Below are 17,755 nucleotides of genomic sequence, written 5' to 3' on the forward strand. Positions count from 1 at the left end.
ACCCCTGGAGAAGTCACAGGCCCCCTGTCCTCAGGGCTCTACCACAACTTCTCTGTGCTGTACTGAGTTTCCATAACTGTGTGGGTCTCTATGGGATGTCTATTTGTCCGTCCTTGAATCAATAACGTGCTTTCCTAACTGTGATGCCTCATAAGCAGCCTTGCTCCCTGATGGTGCAAATCACCCCTTCCTGCCGACGTATGCTTTGCTCATCTTCAAATTTCTCTTTGCTGTTACGGAGTTTTCACATGTCCGTATTAGAGGTAGGAACCATCTCTCAGGTCACACCAAACGTTTCGAAACTTGCTTGCAACTGTATTCAATTTAAAGATAAACTTGGGAAGACGTAACATCTTCACTATTTAAGTCTTCTCATTTGTGATCATGGGATAACTCTCCACTTACATAGGTCTTTCTTATGTCCCTTAAAGACATCTTAGAACATCAAGCAATCTAGTTGAATTTATTTCTAGATACCTTATCATTTTTGTAATTATGTAAGTGGGATTTCTATTTGCATTACCCTTCCTGATTGTTTTCTACCGTTGCACAAGGTACTTTTACATTTTATCTGTTGATCTCACCTATCTACCATCTTGCAGAACTCATTTATTTTAAATGAATTTTCTATTTGGATAATATTGGGTTGGCCAGAAAGTTCGTTTGGGTTCTTCTGTAAGATAATATCATTTGCAAAGAGGCACCAATTCCATTTCTTCCTTTTGGTGTTTGCATTTCTGGTTCTGTGTTTGTTTTATGACACTGGTGAAGACCTCTTGTGACAGCAGGCCTTTCTGTGTCATTCCTGACTTTCACGGACGTGACTCTATTTCTCCACCATGGATGCTGGATGCTGTATATCTTCAACAAACAGACTTTAAACAGGTTACAGAGGTTTCTTTTTACTACAGACAGTCCCTGACTTAATGGTACTTCCACTTAGGATTTTTTTACTTTAACATGGTGAGAACGTGATTCACATTCAGTAGAAATCGTACTTCGAATTTTGCATTTTAATCATTTCCTGGGTTAGCGACATGCTATCCGACCCTCTCTCGTGACGCTGGGCAGGGAGCCTCAGGGCCCAAGCAGCCCAGCTCACGAGGGCAAACCACTGATACACTTGCAACCAGTCTGGACCCAGACAACCATTCTGCCTGCCACTTCAGTACAGCATTCAGTAAATTACGTGAGATAGTCGACATTTTATTGTAAAATAGGTTTGTGTTAGATTTTGCCCAACTGTAGGCTAATGAAACTGTTCTGAAAACATTTAAGGTGGGCAAGGCCAAGCTATAGTGAGTTAGGTGTATTAAATGCATTTTTGACTTAACGATATTATCAAATTGCAATCAGTTTATAGGGATGTAAGTCAAGGAAGACTGTACTGGTTTAGTAAGAGTTTGGTTGTTACTGTTTGTTTTGTATTATATGAGTGGAGAACTGTATTAAATAACTCTGTCTCCGGTACAATGACCATTTTCTTTCCTTTAATCTTTTCACGTGCTAAATGTGTTCACAGTCTAACGATGGGAAAGCATCCTTGCATTATTATAATAAATCCAATTTGGTCATAACATTTGTTTGTCCTGTGTTTTATTCAAGATAAACTGTTAAACGTGATTCCTCAATGCTTTCCACAGACTTTTTGGTTGTACGTTAAAATGTGAAATAGGCCCGTACTTGGATTTCTTGGACCGTCTCTTACAAAACTACAGAACGTTATAAAATGAGTGGGGGAGCTCTTCTCCTCTCTCTCTCCAGCCACTGGCATAAAAAGAGAAATTATTTGTTTTTTGAAGGCTCCATGACACTCATTTGCAGAATTCCCTGAGCATCTCTGAGGAGGTGGTATTATTTTCTGACTCCACTCTGCCAGAGTTCTTTATTAAAATTTGATATTTCTCCAAGTGTCAACTATGTTTTGTCTCTCCCTTTCAACTATTCTTCTTTATTCCTTCAGGATTCTCCACCTAAAACTTTTGAGTGCTGTCTGTACTCACAGAGCTATATTTTCCATCAGGTCACATAATGTTTAATTCACATGGCACAGAAGAAACATTCTTGGTTTTCTTAGGTAATCTCTAAGCTATTTCCTCTTTCAGATGCAATCAGGTTTTTGTTTATGTTTTTTTTTTAAGCCTTCTTTTTAGAGCAGTTTTAGGTATACAACAAAATTGGGAGGGGGATGCAGAGTTTCCCATTTATCATGTACTCCCTACATATGCATAGCTGCCCCAAAAGCACCATCACTCACTAGAATGGTACATTTTTTTTTTACCAAGGATAAACCAACACTGACACATCAAAATCACACAAAGTCCACAGCGCACTTTAGGGTCCACCTTTGGTGAACCCTGGTACATTCCATGGGTTTGGACAAATGTATCCACAGTGATGTCGAGCATTCTAACATCACACATAGTATTTGCACTGCCCCAAAATCCTCTCTGTTCTGCCTGTTCAGCTTTCCCCACTGTTGCCTCTGTCTCCATAGGTTTCCCTTTTCCAGAATGTCATATAGTTGGAATCATACAGTATGTAGCCTTTCAAACTGGTTCTTTTACTTAGTAATATGCATTTAAGGTTTTCTGTGTCTTGTCATGGCTTGATAGCTCATTTCTCTCTAACACTGAATAATATTGCACCACAGTTTATTTACCCATCACCTACTGAAGGACATCTTGGTCCCTTCCACCTTTTGGCAATTATCACTGAAGCTACTATAAATATCTGTGTGCAAGTTTTCAGGTGGACATAAATTTTCAACTCATTTGAGCAAATACCAAGGAACATGAATGGCTGTCTCATATGGTAAGAGGATGGCTAGTTTTGCAAGAAACTATCAAAACGTTCTTCCAAAGTGGCTGCACCGTTTTGTATCGCCACCAGCAATGATTAGACTTCCTGTTGCTCCACAGTCTCTCCAGCACTTGGTGTTGCAATTTTGTCTGTATATTTTTGCAATACGTTAATTATCCATTTCCCTCATACATTCACATTTATTGGCATAAAGCTGTTCATGGTTTTCTCGTTTGACGATACTTTTTATCTCTGACATGCCTTCATATGATTTTCTTGCACGTCCTTCTTCCTCCTGAGCGTCTGTGATTTTGGTAGATTTTAGGAAACACTGGCTTTAGTTCTGTTTCTGTCTATTGATATTTTCTTCATCATTTCAATGATTTCTGAACTTTTTTTTTTTTTTTTTTTGCGGTACGCGGGCCTCTCACTGGTGCGGACTCTCCCGTTGCAGAGCACAGGCTCCGGACGCGCACGCTCAGCGGCCATGGGTCACGGGCCCAGCCGCTCCGCGGCACGTGGGATCCCCCCGGACCGGGGCACGAACCCGCGCCCCCTGCATCGGGAGGCGGACTCTCAACCACTGCGCCACCAGGGAAGCCCGTACATGCCTTTTTCATTGAGTTCTAAACGACTGATATTTTCATTGTGATCTCCTAACCGTGAGTGAAGTAAGGAGGTATTGTAATGTTTCCACAATATGTTTACATGTTTTGTTTTGAACTTTTTCTGTTGACTTCTGATTTAATCACACTGGGTCAAAGACCGTGGCATGCATGAAACAGAATGCTTACAATTCAGTTCAACTTTCCATATATGGTCAACTTTTTAAAAAGTTATACAGATTTTAGAGAAGAATCAAGTGTCTTGTCTGTTGGTGCAGGGTTCTACGTATTTCTACTAATTTGAACCTGTTAATACTATTAGAGATATCCTAACAGTATTATATATAAATAATACAATAACACTACTATAATTATATATAAATAATACTATAATTTATACTATAATTGTATATAAATAATAATCGTCGTATTTTATATTTTCTGTCTGACATCCTTTTTTGTTCACATCTGGTTTTTCGCCCTTTTCTGCTTGATGTTGGTTGTTTTTATAAACTGTAGATTCCCTTATATTTTTTTCTGCTAGGTTAGAAGCTACAGATTATACAACATATTCTTTGAGTAATTACAGTCAATATTTTAGTTGCATCTAATATTTTAAAATACGTTAACTATCTTTTTTTCTAATGTAGTCTCAAGACATTTTACCTTCCTTTTATCCTAACTAGGGTCTTATTTTGACTCCATCACACATTTAACACTCATTCCCAATGGCTAATTAACCAAAGTTTTAGTTTAACCTGGTTTTAATAATTCACATAGAATTCAGCTTATGACACAGCATTTCCTTCTCAGCCCGTTACTCTTTTCATGCTCCGGGCCTTCCTCACCACCCACATTTCTTCTTCTGGAAGTACAACTTTTAATCATTCTTTTAGTGAGGACTGCCAGTAATAAACTGTCTCAACCTTCATCTGAAAGCTTTGTTTTGCTTTCACAAGCTGTTGGGATAAAATTTTAGACGGACAGTTCTTTTTCCCTCAACACCTTAAACATCTCCCACATTGTCTTCTGGCTCCTCCTGGGCCCAGGTCGGCCATCCATCCAATGGCCATTCCTGGGTTGTGACATCTGTTTCCTTTTGGATTTTCTCTTGTCTTCCATTTTCTGGAATAACGCTAAATGCTTTTAGATGCGGAAGAACCGTCATCTTTCCTCTTAGTTCTCTGAGTGCGGTGGGGAGGCTCTGTCTCCTCATTTCTGGCCCGTTCTTGGCCAGCATCTCTTCAAACCCCACCCCCATCCCCTCTACTCTCCTGTCCTCGTGCGCGTCTACATGACCGTGTCCAATGACCCGTCCACGTTTTCCCGTGACTCTCTGGGCTAGAGGGAGGTGACTCCGGCTCATCCATTCTCTTTAGACCAAATCCAGCATTTTGGAAATGCCAATGGCTAGTCATCTCATTTCCAAAGCTTCTCAGGGACTCTCTCTCACACCCCCCGTTCTTGCTTCATTTCTTCCCATTGTGTTTCACAGTTTCTTGTTCTCTCTGGTGGATGTTATTCTTGCTTTCATCTCCAGGGCATTACAAACACACTTATCTGCACGTTTAAGAGGCAATCTCTCGATCCTGGGAGCTGCGCTGCCTAGTAGCAGACTGCTGCCCGTGCTGGGAACACCGGCGTGCAGTGGTACCTGGGCTGGGCTGTGCTTCTGCGTCCCCTGCCCACCCTCCCGTGTGCTGGGGTACTGGGATGCTCAGGGACCTCCTCAGGGGAGGCTGCAGTGCTGTGGGGCCGTGCCAGCTGCCTGGCCGTAGGTCCACATGCACTGTTTTCCAGGGTCTTTCAGGAGGGGGGTGTGCCCCACCCCAGCTCCCAGCGAGCTGCAGGAGCTTGGCCCCTACTAGTCCCTGGGACCTGAACCGCTGCCGTCAGTGGTGGCTTTGGGACCTGCAGCCTGGTGGGCACGGGTGTCAGCACTGCTCACTGCTCTGGGGGCATCTCCGTCCTGTGTCTGAGCCAGGCTGAGTCCTTTTGATTTTCCTGTTTTATGTGCCGTGTGTGCAGAATTACTGAAGACTGGAGGGAAAGGTGGTCAATGTCATGATGGCTTAAAAGCCTGCACTGTCTGGGGAGCTGAGTTCAGCCTGGAGTCACGTCCACTCACTCCCCCAGGCCCAGCCGCAGCTGCTGAGACACACAGACCCCAGGTCACTCACTGTAAGCAGTGAGATGTAATAAGTTAAGATTTCCCTGAGTTTCATAGCCGATGTGATCAAACCGGTACTCCTCTTGCATCACTTCGTGTGAGAGTTTTCTAAAAGGGCACCCTAAAATTACGCTTGACACAGGAAATCCCGACAGCTTTTACAAATCTTCTAATGCTTGAGAAAACATCCTTTTGACTTCATGGCTAGCTCCCAGACTCTATTTTTGCTAAATTTCATCCTCTTTCTCCTTAGGCAATTAAGAAAATCTGATTATTCTAATTCCTACCAGTTCTAAACCCTACAATTTCTGATACTTAAACTCTCTAATAATCTCAACCACCAGCCATGTGTGCTCTTCCTGTCCCATCTCATGATCAGACCAATTATCTTCCTAAGTCTTGTCCTACGTGAAAGCTTGGGTTTATTAGACCTAAGTTACCAGACCTTGTAACCATTTAACCAGAAGAAACAGAAGGAATCCTAGGAAAGTAGAGAACTGCCAAGAGTACATACACGCAAAACCAGCTTAAGTGCAAATAAAAATGCCAAAATCAAGAGGGTCCCACCATGGAGGGGCCTCTAAGGTCGCCTTGAAGTTGAATCCTGGGAAAATCCACACGAAATCTATTTGGAAGTTTTGCTCACTGAAGTTGGTTCACTGAAAGAAACTATAGGAAGATGTCATAATCAAGTATTTCTCTCTTTTATAGACTTTATTTTCCTTAAAGGGGAAGAGAAGAGCTAAGGTCAGCATCTTCTTATATCAGAGCCAGGAACAGTTTCTTAGAATACAAAGCCTAGCATCGCTGCAACGCTGTAGTGAGAGTCAGGGCATCTGCGTCAGGGCGCTTTCGTGACTCCGTCCTTACCTTGGTGATTCGCCAGCCGGTCAGGCGGCGCTGGGAAGCCGGGTCCTGCCAGATTTCCAGGACGGCGAGGAGATGTCTGTTCCACCTGGTCCTGGAGAGACAGGTGGGGAAAGGCTCTGGTCAAAAGAAGCACTTCACAGGGGTCACATCCACCCCCCCCCCCAGCATTTCTTTTCTTTCTTCCCCCATTTCTTACTTTTTCGATTTATTTACTTTTTTAGTTTTGAACGACAGTTGTTTGAAATATGCAGTAAAAGGAAAGTTAATCATAAAAAGGGATAGCCTGCTGGCTAGGGAGTTGGAAGAAAAAGTTACTCCTTGTTTTTGGCTTACATTGCTTTCCCTGAATAGCAATTCAAAAAGAATTCCTGTCAACTGCAGGCTTTAAGCCCTGAATGTAAAGAATTAGCATTCCATGGGGCACAGGCATCTTCTGTAACAACTCCTGGTGATCGAGCCCTAGGCGGTCTGTTACCTGGGAAGGAAATGCCCAGCGACTGTTTTATAATTGGACCCTCCACAGAGCACCCAGAGCTCAGTGGCACTGCAAAAAGAAATTTCCTTAATAGTATAGATGTATTCACATTCAATGTTTTTCCTACGTCAGTTTTAATAAGTCATATTTTTATAGGTGCTTGTCTAATCTAAACTTCCAAATTTACTGGCATATTATTCATAACATCCTCTGATTTTATTTTACTATCTGAAGAGATGTCACTATAATTTTCCTGTTGCTGGTTGTTGGTGGGATCTTTCTTGATTTGGTTCACTGATTAGTGGGAAATACATTTTATTGATATTTTCCAAGAATAATCTTTTAGCTTTTTTGACCCTCTCTATTGTATTTTGTTTCTATTTCAGTACTTTTTCTCTTTTTTTTTTTCTAATTTTATTGGAGTCTAGTTGATTTGCAATATTGTGTTAGTTTCAGGTGTACATCACAGTGATTCAGTTATATATATACACACATTCATTATTTTTCAGATTCTTTCCCCTTGTAGGTTATTACAGAATAGTGAGTAAGGCTCCCTGTGCTATACTTAGGTCTTTGTTGGTTATCTAGTTTACACATAGTAGTGTGTACATTCAGTGGCATTTTTTAGACCTCAGGTGAAGAGAAAAATTTTCAGCAAAAGTTAAAACAGCAACATTAAAATCAAGCCCACAACTCCAGGGCTTCCCTGGTGGCGCAGTGGTTGAGAGTCCGCCTGCCGATGCAGGGGACACGGGTTCGTGCCCCGGTCCGGGGAGATCCCACATGCCGCGGAGCGGTGGGCCCGTGAGCCATGGCCGCGGAGCCTGCGTGTCCGGAGCCTGTGCTCCGCAACGGGAGAGACCACAACAGTGAGAGGCCCGCGTACCACAATAAAAAAAAAAAAAAAAAAGCCCACAACTCCAGAAAAACATCTTCATGGGATTATAATCAAGCCAATGAAAGATACATTAAAACATGGACAAAGAAAATGGGCCTGTAACATATTTCCATGCTTAAAATAAAGTATTAGCAGGGATTAACTTGGGGTGGAGAGATGACAGACTTCTCCGGTAGATTTAAGAAGCTTTCGTAATTTTGTATAAATGCACAGATATTGCCTCTGTAATTGGAAAGGTTTTAGAACTGTGTCAGAAAGTATAAGATCTGCATGGAATCTATTAATATTAATAAAAATTGACACAGTACAAGTAGCTACCTTCAGCATCCTGGTACCACAAAGCTCCGCACATGGAAAGTCCCCCTCCCCCACCCCCGGGTGCCGGCATGGCGTGCAGCTTATGCTGCCAGCCGAACTCCCACTTCATAGATGAGGAAGCTGAGGCACGGAAGGAGCGTCCACCCGCTATCACCCCATGGTTAGGGGCAGCCCTGGGACTGGACCCCAGGCAGCTGGGCCCCAGAACCCAAGTGCCTTCCAGCCCAAGCTGCTCACACAAGAAACTCCAAAAAAGCACATTATTCTGACAAGACACTTTACGGCCTGAATGCTCCCCCCACCCCCTGGCCAGTGGCTTCTGCATCCAGAGCCCTGGCCTGCCCGGGGGTAGGAGAGGATGGGTGATAACCCCACTGTGTGTCCACAGGTGAGGGTCTGGTCCACACTCTGCTGGGGCCACTCCCAAGAGAGGGAGGGCAGAGTGGGGAGCAGCACGGAGAGAGTCCAGAAGGGAGAGAAGATGCTTGCTACCCGGGGAGCACACAGCCGCCTTCACACCTTCCTCCAGAAAACCTGGGAAAACTGAACAAAGACCTCTGGTAAGGGAGAGATTTTCACACGCTTCTCTCTCTCTGCTCTCCCCCTTCAAAAGGAACAGCTTTCTTTTGGCTTTTTTAACCACAGACATAATGCTTGCTAGTTAGGAAAATCTAGATGCTAAAGAAAAGTATAAAGACAAAAGTGAACATGAACCTCTCTTCTCTCACCCAAGGATGTTATCCTACCAGCAGTTTCTGGGCTGTTATTTCAGAGGAAAAAAAAAAATGCACACACAGAGAGTGTGTACAGATGCAACGTTTGAATTGCTTATGGAGAGCGTATATGTTATATTTGAATCACATGGGGGTTACAAATGATTCTGATAAAAAATGGAATCACAGTCATGACACCTACTGCTATATTTTAACGTAGCTTTCTGAAATTTTCCATGGCAACAAACATTCCCCACCAGCCCTTTCATAATTCTAGCATACCCCATTAAGTAGCTGTGTAACACGATTTCTTTCATTAATACCCAACTGGCGAACGTAGACTTTGTTAAGAAAGTAAGGTTTTGATTGGGAGAGAGGAGAGGGATTAGTTTGGAGAACATGGTGTCTGGGAGGCAAGAGTGATGCCACTAAGACTGCCCCCCTCCCCCGCCCACAAGGTGCTGAAGGTGGAGCTGGGCTGTCAAGGTTAGAGTACAGGGTGGTCCCCCCAGCCTAAGAGATTCAGCAGTCTCCCCGTCCGGGGTCACCCCACCTATTTTCAGCACCTCCACAGCCCAGTGTCTCTCCATCCAATCGGCTCTTTACCACCTGAGAGAAATATTTTTTTCCTTCTTTTCCAAATCTTAAAACCACCCCTATAAATTTTTGCAAATACAAAGCAGACACAAAAATTAGCCTAAATCCCATGACAGTGGGGTAAGGTAGCATTCTCCTGGACTTTGCACCTTTACTATGCATAGCTGGACACTGCGGAAATCACATGGTATAAACAATTTTGTGTTTTTTCCCCAACTTATATCACAAGAGGTTATTTTAAAACCTTGGTAAATATCATTTTTTCAGATTCTAAACTACTCTCAGAAACACTTTCAGCCATTTGCAAATTTCAGATAACATAAATACAATCAAGCAAATACCTTTGTGCATACAACCTTGTCCACATTTCTGATTATTCGCTTAGGATCCCCAGAGGTAGAAGGCCTAGGTCGAAAGTTAGGTGCTTTTTTTTGAGTCTAGACACACACTGTCAAGCTCTTGTTCACTCAGCTTACCCCTCCACCTGAAACAGAGACCTGCCCACGTCCCAACATCCCAGGCAGCTAACACTGCGATGGTGACTGTTTTGGAATTTTTATCTTGCCAGTCAGTCCCAGAGGCAGGCAGTGGCCTAATCCTGTGGTTTTCACAAGCAGGTCTTAAATCCTGAAGTTGGACATTTTTTTCATATGCTTATCAGGCCTTTGTGTTTCTCCTTTTGGACTACCCTTTTTTTGACAGGCCAGCTGGACCAGTGCAAGGGCTCCCAATCGAGCCTCCGTGAAGGAACCTCAGCCCCCATCACCCAGCTGAGGGTTTGGGACCAGCGTCTGGACTCGCCGAGTCAGTTGGCAAAATCTGTCAAATGGGCCCCACACCGCCTGCAGGACGGCTGGGAGGGCACCAGCCCTGAGGCCCTGGACTCCCCAGATATGTCGGTCTGTCTCTTAATCTCCCAGGACGAGCTCTTTATGTGCAAAGAAACAAAGTCTGGCCCTCTTTGTAGCAAATACTCTTCCCACCTTGTCTGAGATTTAATTACATTTTTTGATTCTCAGAGTTTAAGTCAGTGCAGTCAAGTTTATTGACCTTTTCTTTGGGGCTCATTATTTACGCTTGAAGCATCCGTTTACGTGTTGTCCTGGTTTCCTCCCCGACTGGATCCCTCTGCCATCTATTTTGGAGGGCAGGAAGAGGTGAGGCCAAAAGCTGACCAGTCCACGCAGGCCCATTTATCACCCAATCTTCCCTGGTGCCTGGTCTGGAAGGTCACTTTCACATCCCACGTTACAATCCACGCACACAGGGGTCTGTGGTTCTCGTTGGTGCCACAGACCTGCTCCTTCCTGGGCTAGCTCCCAGGTTCCCATGCTCACTGCTGCTGGACACGTTTATCATCAGCACATGTTTCCCCCTTTGCTGCTTTTACATGAGTTCCTCAGCCACTTTCTTCTAAACAAGCAGTGTCCAAGTGTCACAGGGAAGAACAAATCTGACTCCATACTGGATCTGTTTCTTTTACTTTAACCTTTGTCCTCTATTGCTTTTGCTTCGAGTTAAATATACAGGAGAGCCCATTCTCAAGGCTCTGACCCTTAAGGATATAACACTTTTCCATTCATATAGAAATAAAAAGTTGCAGAACAGAGAGTAACATTCCTCTTGCTGAAGGTTTACAGGAACATTGTGAACTGACATCCGTGCACAGCTGCAAGAACAAAGGATTGTGACACCAAGACGCCTGCAGCAACCAACCATGCCCCTCCCTCACCTGGCCTTTACAAATGCTTTGCTGAAACCCTTCGGGGTAGTTCGGGGTTTTCTGGGGCATGAGCCACCCACCTCCTTGCATGGCCCTGCAATAAACCTTTCTCTGCTCCAAACTCCAATATATCAGTATAGTTTGGCCTCACTGTGCATCAGGAACGGGGACTTGCGTTTGGTAACAAAAGTCTGCTTAGATTATTTCAACTTCTCATCTGGAATATTTCCTTATATTTAAGGAATTACTACCTATTACTAACACGAATGTTGGGAGTGGACCGTCTGTCTGAAATCAGACCACACAAGCATCGAAAGTATAAACCAAGAAGCTGTGATACTCCACGTATTTCAAAGGGTTTGGGGGTCCAGCTGACCCGAGGCCCTGCTCAAGGCGTTTCTGGGGCTGGGCGTGGCCTGACAGGTAAACAAACACCTCGGTGTTTCCTGTGCACCTGCCATTCTGAGAGCCAGTCACCCAGCAACACGCTGCCCTCCTGAGAACGCCTCTTTTCAGCGATGTGCACGGCAGACCCCACCGAGACCTCTGTTCAGAAAACAAGTAACCTTCTAACCTAATTTAAGGCAACCTTGTCTAAATAGCGTGACCAGACTTAGCAACTAAAAATACAGAACGTTCGGTGAAACTTGAATTTCAGACAAACAACTAATAGTTTTTCTGGTGTATGTCCCAAATGTTGCATGGGGCTTATCCTAAAAAAATGTTGTGGTTTATCTGAATTTAACTTGGCAGGCTCTAGTTTATCTGGCAATTCTACACCTAAAGTACCATTTGAAATCTGACAGGCTTGCCTGGCAAATTACAGCAGTAAGAACAAAATCTCGACAATTGCCTCATTTGTTCATATATAAAACTCCCAGATCGAAAGAGCAGAAGTCAGCATATAGAAGATTCAGACAAGAATTCTATTATCTTGCAAAGCCAAGAGAAATGAAATAGTATGGAAACTGATGGTGTTTGTAAACTACAGCCAGAGCACGAAGGCCCACCGTGGCATAGAACAGAGACTCCCCACAGTGCTGGAAGGCCAAGTGCAGAGGAAGTGCACAATAATACAAACTGGGACCAGGGTAAAGTCTTCTCGCTGGGCTGGCCTGGTCTCCTCCAGGGCTAGTTTGGTCTGTCTGGGGGGGTTCTCCCGTCCCAGGTTGGTGGGCCTCCCTCTTGGTGAGGGGGTCAGAGTGGCCAGGCCGGGGCCCAGGGCCAGCACTACACAGCCTCCTTGTCTGCACGAGGCCCATGGCCTGCAGAGGGAGGCGCGGGTTCTTCTCTGAAGGTGGCCACTAGCCGACGATGCTTCTCTGAAGCACAGTCCTTGGTCACAGTGCTGTTTACCCCTCGGAGAGGCGGGCGGCTGGGAGCCCCTTCGTTAAAGCTGCACGGGTCACTTCACCATTTAGTGCTGGATCCCAAACCCAGGTGCTTTAGAAACATTTTCCAAAGTCGGAAGCAGGCAAGGCCTAGACAACTTCCTCCTGCAGGGTGACCTCATGCTAAGTGATCTCGTCCAAGCCTCGCTGAGCCCTGGGAGCTGGTGGGGGGTGAGCCACAGGGTGCGAAGGGGCAGGCAGGAGAGGCCAGACGTGGACTGATTCTCCAGCACGGCTGTGTGATTCCTCTAGAAAGTTCCTTAGTGAGACCCACTTCTGGGGTCGCATGAACGCCCCCAGGCTTGCTCCTTCGGGCCTCTTGCTGGCTCCAGGCTGGGGCGCCAACCTGGCCAGCTCCTCTGGACCCTCCAGTCCCACCCTGGACCTGTCCTCCTCACCCCCCGGGAGCACCCACTGCCCACTGCTGAGGCCTCTGCCCATGGAGGGGCTGCGGGGGGGGAACCTGCAGGTTCAAAGATTACACCTAAAAAGTGCCTCAAGCTGGGGTCAGGACTCCACAGGGCCTGGCGACAGGGCTTGGGCCCCTCCCTGTCATTCCCAGAGCATCACGCTAGTCTCACCTGGAGAAACAAGGGAGGAATGCAGACTCCAGGGCCCTGTTCAGTCCTGAGTCTGAGCTGGAGTCTGAGCTCCTTACCTTAGGTGATTCACTCACTGGAACATTCCAGGGGCCACAGTCGTGTGCCTCCCCCTCCTGCTCTTTGTGGAGTCCCCACTGTCTGGAATATTCTCTGCCCTCCATACACACCATCTGCTCAACCTCCAGGTCCAGCCCAAAAGGCACCCCCTTCTGGAGCTTTCTGTGACAGCCCACAGGACCATGGTCACTTACCCCTCACCCCGCTGCCCTGCTTCAATTAAAGTGAGAAGTAAGGAGGGTGCACCCCTCCTCCCCTAGAGCACCGACCACTCTGTCCCCTCCTCCCACCCCCAGCCCGACCCCAGCCTCACCGCTGACTGCTTCTCAGGGAGGCGGTGAAGGTGGAGGCCCCAGGATGGAAGCAAGGCCTCGGAACGCTGTCCTGGGACACACAACCCCCTGCTGGAGGCCAGCAGAACGACCTGTGTTTCAGCAAAAACCTTGACAATGCAGCCTGGGTGCAGAACAGGCAAGAGGCCAACTGTCAGCTGGCACTCACGTCTAATAAACCCTGGCCTAAGCTGCTGTGGAACAGTACAAGATGCTCAAGAAGAACACTGCTCCAGGGACCAGAAAACGTTCACTGGGCAGGTGAGCAGTTCTGGGGTCACATATGCTTCGGAGAGCAGCTAGGAGAATTTGATGAGACTGGAGTGTAACAGTCAGGACAGCATCTGCCGGGTAACAAATGAGAATGAACAGGTAAGGCCAGACTCTGGGATCAAATCCCAGTTTCCAACCTGCTGGTTAGTCCTGTGACATTGGGCAACTTCCTGCATCTCTGTGCTTCCTTGGGGAAGAATGGGGACCTCACAGGTCGGTTGGGATGATTAAATTAAAATGATGTAAACAAAGGGTCTGTCGAGTGACTAAAGCTACCAGGTGTTCAGTGATGGTCAGTAAGCAACAGGGACAAGAAGTCCGTAAACAAGATCTCTCTCTAGTGGGCGTCCCAGGGATTTGTCCTCACACCTGCCTGTATACAATCTCTCAGGGACCTGAATAAAGACACAGTAGGTGCCCTTAGTTACCCTGCTAAGTTGAACAAAGATCAACACCACAGAAAACAGAACGAGAGGAACTGAAATGTACTCGACAAGCGAGAATGCTCAATCAGAATCTACAAACAGAAATCTAACGTGAATAAACGTAAACACTAGAGGACTCAAAACCAACCAGCCAACCGGCCAACAGTGCACGAGAATGGTGTAGGGGAACGGGCAGTCCCAGGACGGCAGCCCGAGGCGGCGGCTAAGACAAAGCCAGAGTGGCTCCCAGCCACCCACAGCCCTACCGACAGCTGGCCCTCTGCTGAGCAGGGAAAAGACATAATGACAAGGGATCCCCGCTCCAGCTCCCGGCAGCTCTTGGGCCTCCCCCAGGCCTTTCCCACCAGGTAGCCCTCCTGCCCCCTGACCTTGCTGCCTGGAGAAACTGCTGACCCCCAGCTAAGGCACAACAGGCCAACGCTTCTGAAAATCAACATGGGAAATGCAAGTGTCATGGCTTCTGTCATTTCACACAAGGTGCAGTTAAAGCTGTGAAACAAATCAAAATGGAAATCCACTAAGCTGTGAGACGGCTGTCCTCGTGAAGAACAGGCAACTAAACGGCCCAAGCCCGCTTCTGTCCACGGCATATATGTCTTACTGTAGAACTTTCAAACATATACAGGTGGGGAGGTGTGATCCAGATTTCATAGTTACCCTCCCCTGAGCCACAGACAATCACTAATTTTTATTAAAAATGGGTGTGAAGATTCCAGTTCAAGATGGTGACATAGGAAGATCCTGAACTCACCTGTTCCTACGGACACACTGACCTTACAGCTACACAGGGAACAACCTGCTCCTAAAAAGCCTACGGCTGGCTGAGTGATGCCCGCACGTCAGGCAAACAAGAAGGAAACCATATCAAGGCAGGAGGGAGGGGCTGGGACACGACCTGGCCATAAACCCCACCCCTGGCTCAGTGACCCACACCCGGGAGAAAACTCGAAATCTGGAGCTTCTCCCGAGGAGCAAAGGTTCAAACCCCACATCAGTACCTCAATGTGTAGGGTCTGCACCTGAGAGGCAAGCCTGAAAAAACATCTATTGAAAACCAAAGGGGCTCATGTCCCAAGATGCACAGGACTGCAGTGATCTGGAAGGGCCCACGTGCTTGGACTCACCCGCCCAAGAGCCCAGCTCAGAGGTCGGTGCCATCTTCACAACCTCTCTCTGCTGCACTCTAGAGCACCAGCATCTCCTGGAGGGGAGCTTTACATACTGCAGGTACCCTTATTTCCAGGTCAGGTGCCCTGGTTTCAGCAGTTGCTACCCAGGGGATGCTACCTGGTCACCTGGCTCTGGAGGCCAGAGGGTCTGCATTCCTGGGATTCACAAGACTCTGGCGATCAGAGAGATGGTTCGTGCAAAGATGCACCCTATGGCGCTGCACAGAGAGCAGATGGAGCCCCAATATTTGTGACGGCCACCCAGGGGACACCACGAGATAGTCTGTCCAACGGGGCTTACTTTTGGGGCCCTACACGACTGTATATATTTATACACTTTTGAAAGCTAATGCCTGAGGGTCTGGCTTCCAAGCAGCCTGTACTGAGGTGCTGAGATCCTCCCCTTAAACACACTGACAGGTTGTGGTACATCATCAATGACTGGGCGACATCAAAAATACAATGGGCTTCCGAGAGAAGCACAAAGGTTTGACTGATGACCAAGAGCTGGGGTAGGGTTGACAAGAAAACGTATGAAATAATAATAAATCTCACTGAAAGGTAATTATATAGTATAGATATAAATTAGGCACTTATAAATAATTAGTTAAGGGATAACAAGATAAAAAGATGTAAAATATGACATCAAAAACATAAAACGTGGTGGAGTGGGAGAGTAAAAATGCTGAGTTTATTTAGAATGGGATCAAACTTAAGTTCTTATCAACTTAAAATAGACTGTTACAGATGTAACTTATTAAGCCTCACAGTAACCACAAAGCAAAAACCTATATAGAAAACATACAAAAGAAAAAGAGAAAGGAATACAAGCATTATATAAGCACTAAAGAAAGTCATAAATCATAAAGGAAGAGAACAAAAGAACAGAGAGGAACTACAGAAACAGCCCGGAAAAAGAAAATGGCGGTAAATTCATACCTATCAATAATTAATTTAAATATAAATGGACTAAACCCTTCTATCAGAAGACATGGGGTGACTGAATGGATAAAAATATAAGACCAGGGCTTCCCTGGTGGCGCAGTGGTTGGGGGTCCGCCTGCCGATGCAGGGGCGTGGGTTCGTGCCCCGGTTCAGAAGGATCCCACGTGCCGCAGAGCGGCTGGGCCCATGAGCCATGGCCGCTGGGCCTGCCCGTCCGAAGCCTGTGCTCTGCAACAGGAGAGGCCACAGCGGCGAGAGGCCCGTGTACCGCCAAAAAAAAAATATATATATATATATATATATATATATATATATATATATATATATATATATATAAAACCAATCTATAGGCTGCCTACAAGAGACTTAATTCACATATAAGACCACACACTGACTGAAAGTGAAGGGATGGAAAAAGACATTTCCTACAAATGGAAACCAAAAGAAAGCTGGAGTAACTATACTTATATCAGACAAAAGACCTGGAAACAAAGACTGCAATAAGAGACAAAGAAAGGCATCACATAATGATAAAGAGGTCGATCCAACAAGAGGATATAACGTTTGTAAATATCTATGCACTCAACACAGGAGTGCCTAACTATATAAAGCAAATATTACCAGAACTAGAAGGAGAAATAGATAGCAATACAGTAATAGTAGGGACTTTAATACCCCACTTACATCAATGGCTAGATCATCCAGACAGAAAATCAATAAGGAAACATTAGCCTTAAAAGATACACCAGAATACATGGCTTGTACAGATATACACAGAACATTACACCTGAAGGCAGCAGAATACACAATCTTCTCAAGTACCCGTGGAACATTTCCCAAGCTAGATCTTATGTTAGTCCATAACACAAGTCTTAATAAATTTACAACAGAAATCAGATCAAGTGCTATTTTCTGATCACGATAATATGAAACTAGAAATTAATTACATGAAGAAAACTGTAAAATTGGCAAATAAGTGGAGATTAAACAATATGCTACTGAACAGCCAATGGTTCAAAGAAGAAATAAAAAAATAAAAAATACCTCGAGACAAATGAAAATGGAGTTATAGCAAACCAAAATTTGTGCGATACAGCAAAAGCAGTTCTAAGAGGAAAGCTCACAGTGACACAGGCCTACTTCAAGAAACAAGAAAAGTCTCAAATAAACAACCTAACTTTACAACTCAAGGAACTAGATAAAGAAGAACAAACAAAGCCCAAAGATAGGAGAAGTGAGGAAATAAAATTTAAAACAGAAATAAATGAAATGGAGACTAAAAAGGCGATAGAGAAGATCAATGAAACTAAGATCCCGGTCTTTGAAAAAAATAAACAACATTGACAAACCGTTAGCTAGACTCGGCAGG

General features: G+C 45.3%; 1 protein-coding gene across 6 annotated transcripts in view; it reads right to left on the bottom strand.

Annotated features, from left to right (window-relative positions):
• GRB10 (growth factor receptor bound protein 10) overlaps window positions 1-17,755 on the bottom strand; it is a 196,770-nt gene that overhangs the window by 93,615 nt on the left and 85,400 nt on the right. For all 6 annotated transcript variants that reach the window (XM_060020099.1, XM_060020103.1, XM_060020100.1 and 3 more), the window contains one exon: window positions 6,448-6,538. In XM_060020099.1, coding sequence (XP_059876082.1) covers window positions 6,448-6,538 — 91 coding nt within the window. The remainder of the gene's footprint in view (window positions 1-6,447; window positions 6,539-17,755) is intronic.

The sequence above is a fragment of the Delphinus delphis genome, chromosome 9 (genome assembly GCF_949987515.2).
Source record: "Delphinus delphis chromosome 9, mDelDel1.2, whole genome shotgun sequence".
Classification (NCBI taxonomy): Eukaryota; Metazoa; Chordata; class Mammalia; order Artiodactyla; family Delphinidae; genus Delphinus; species Delphinus delphis.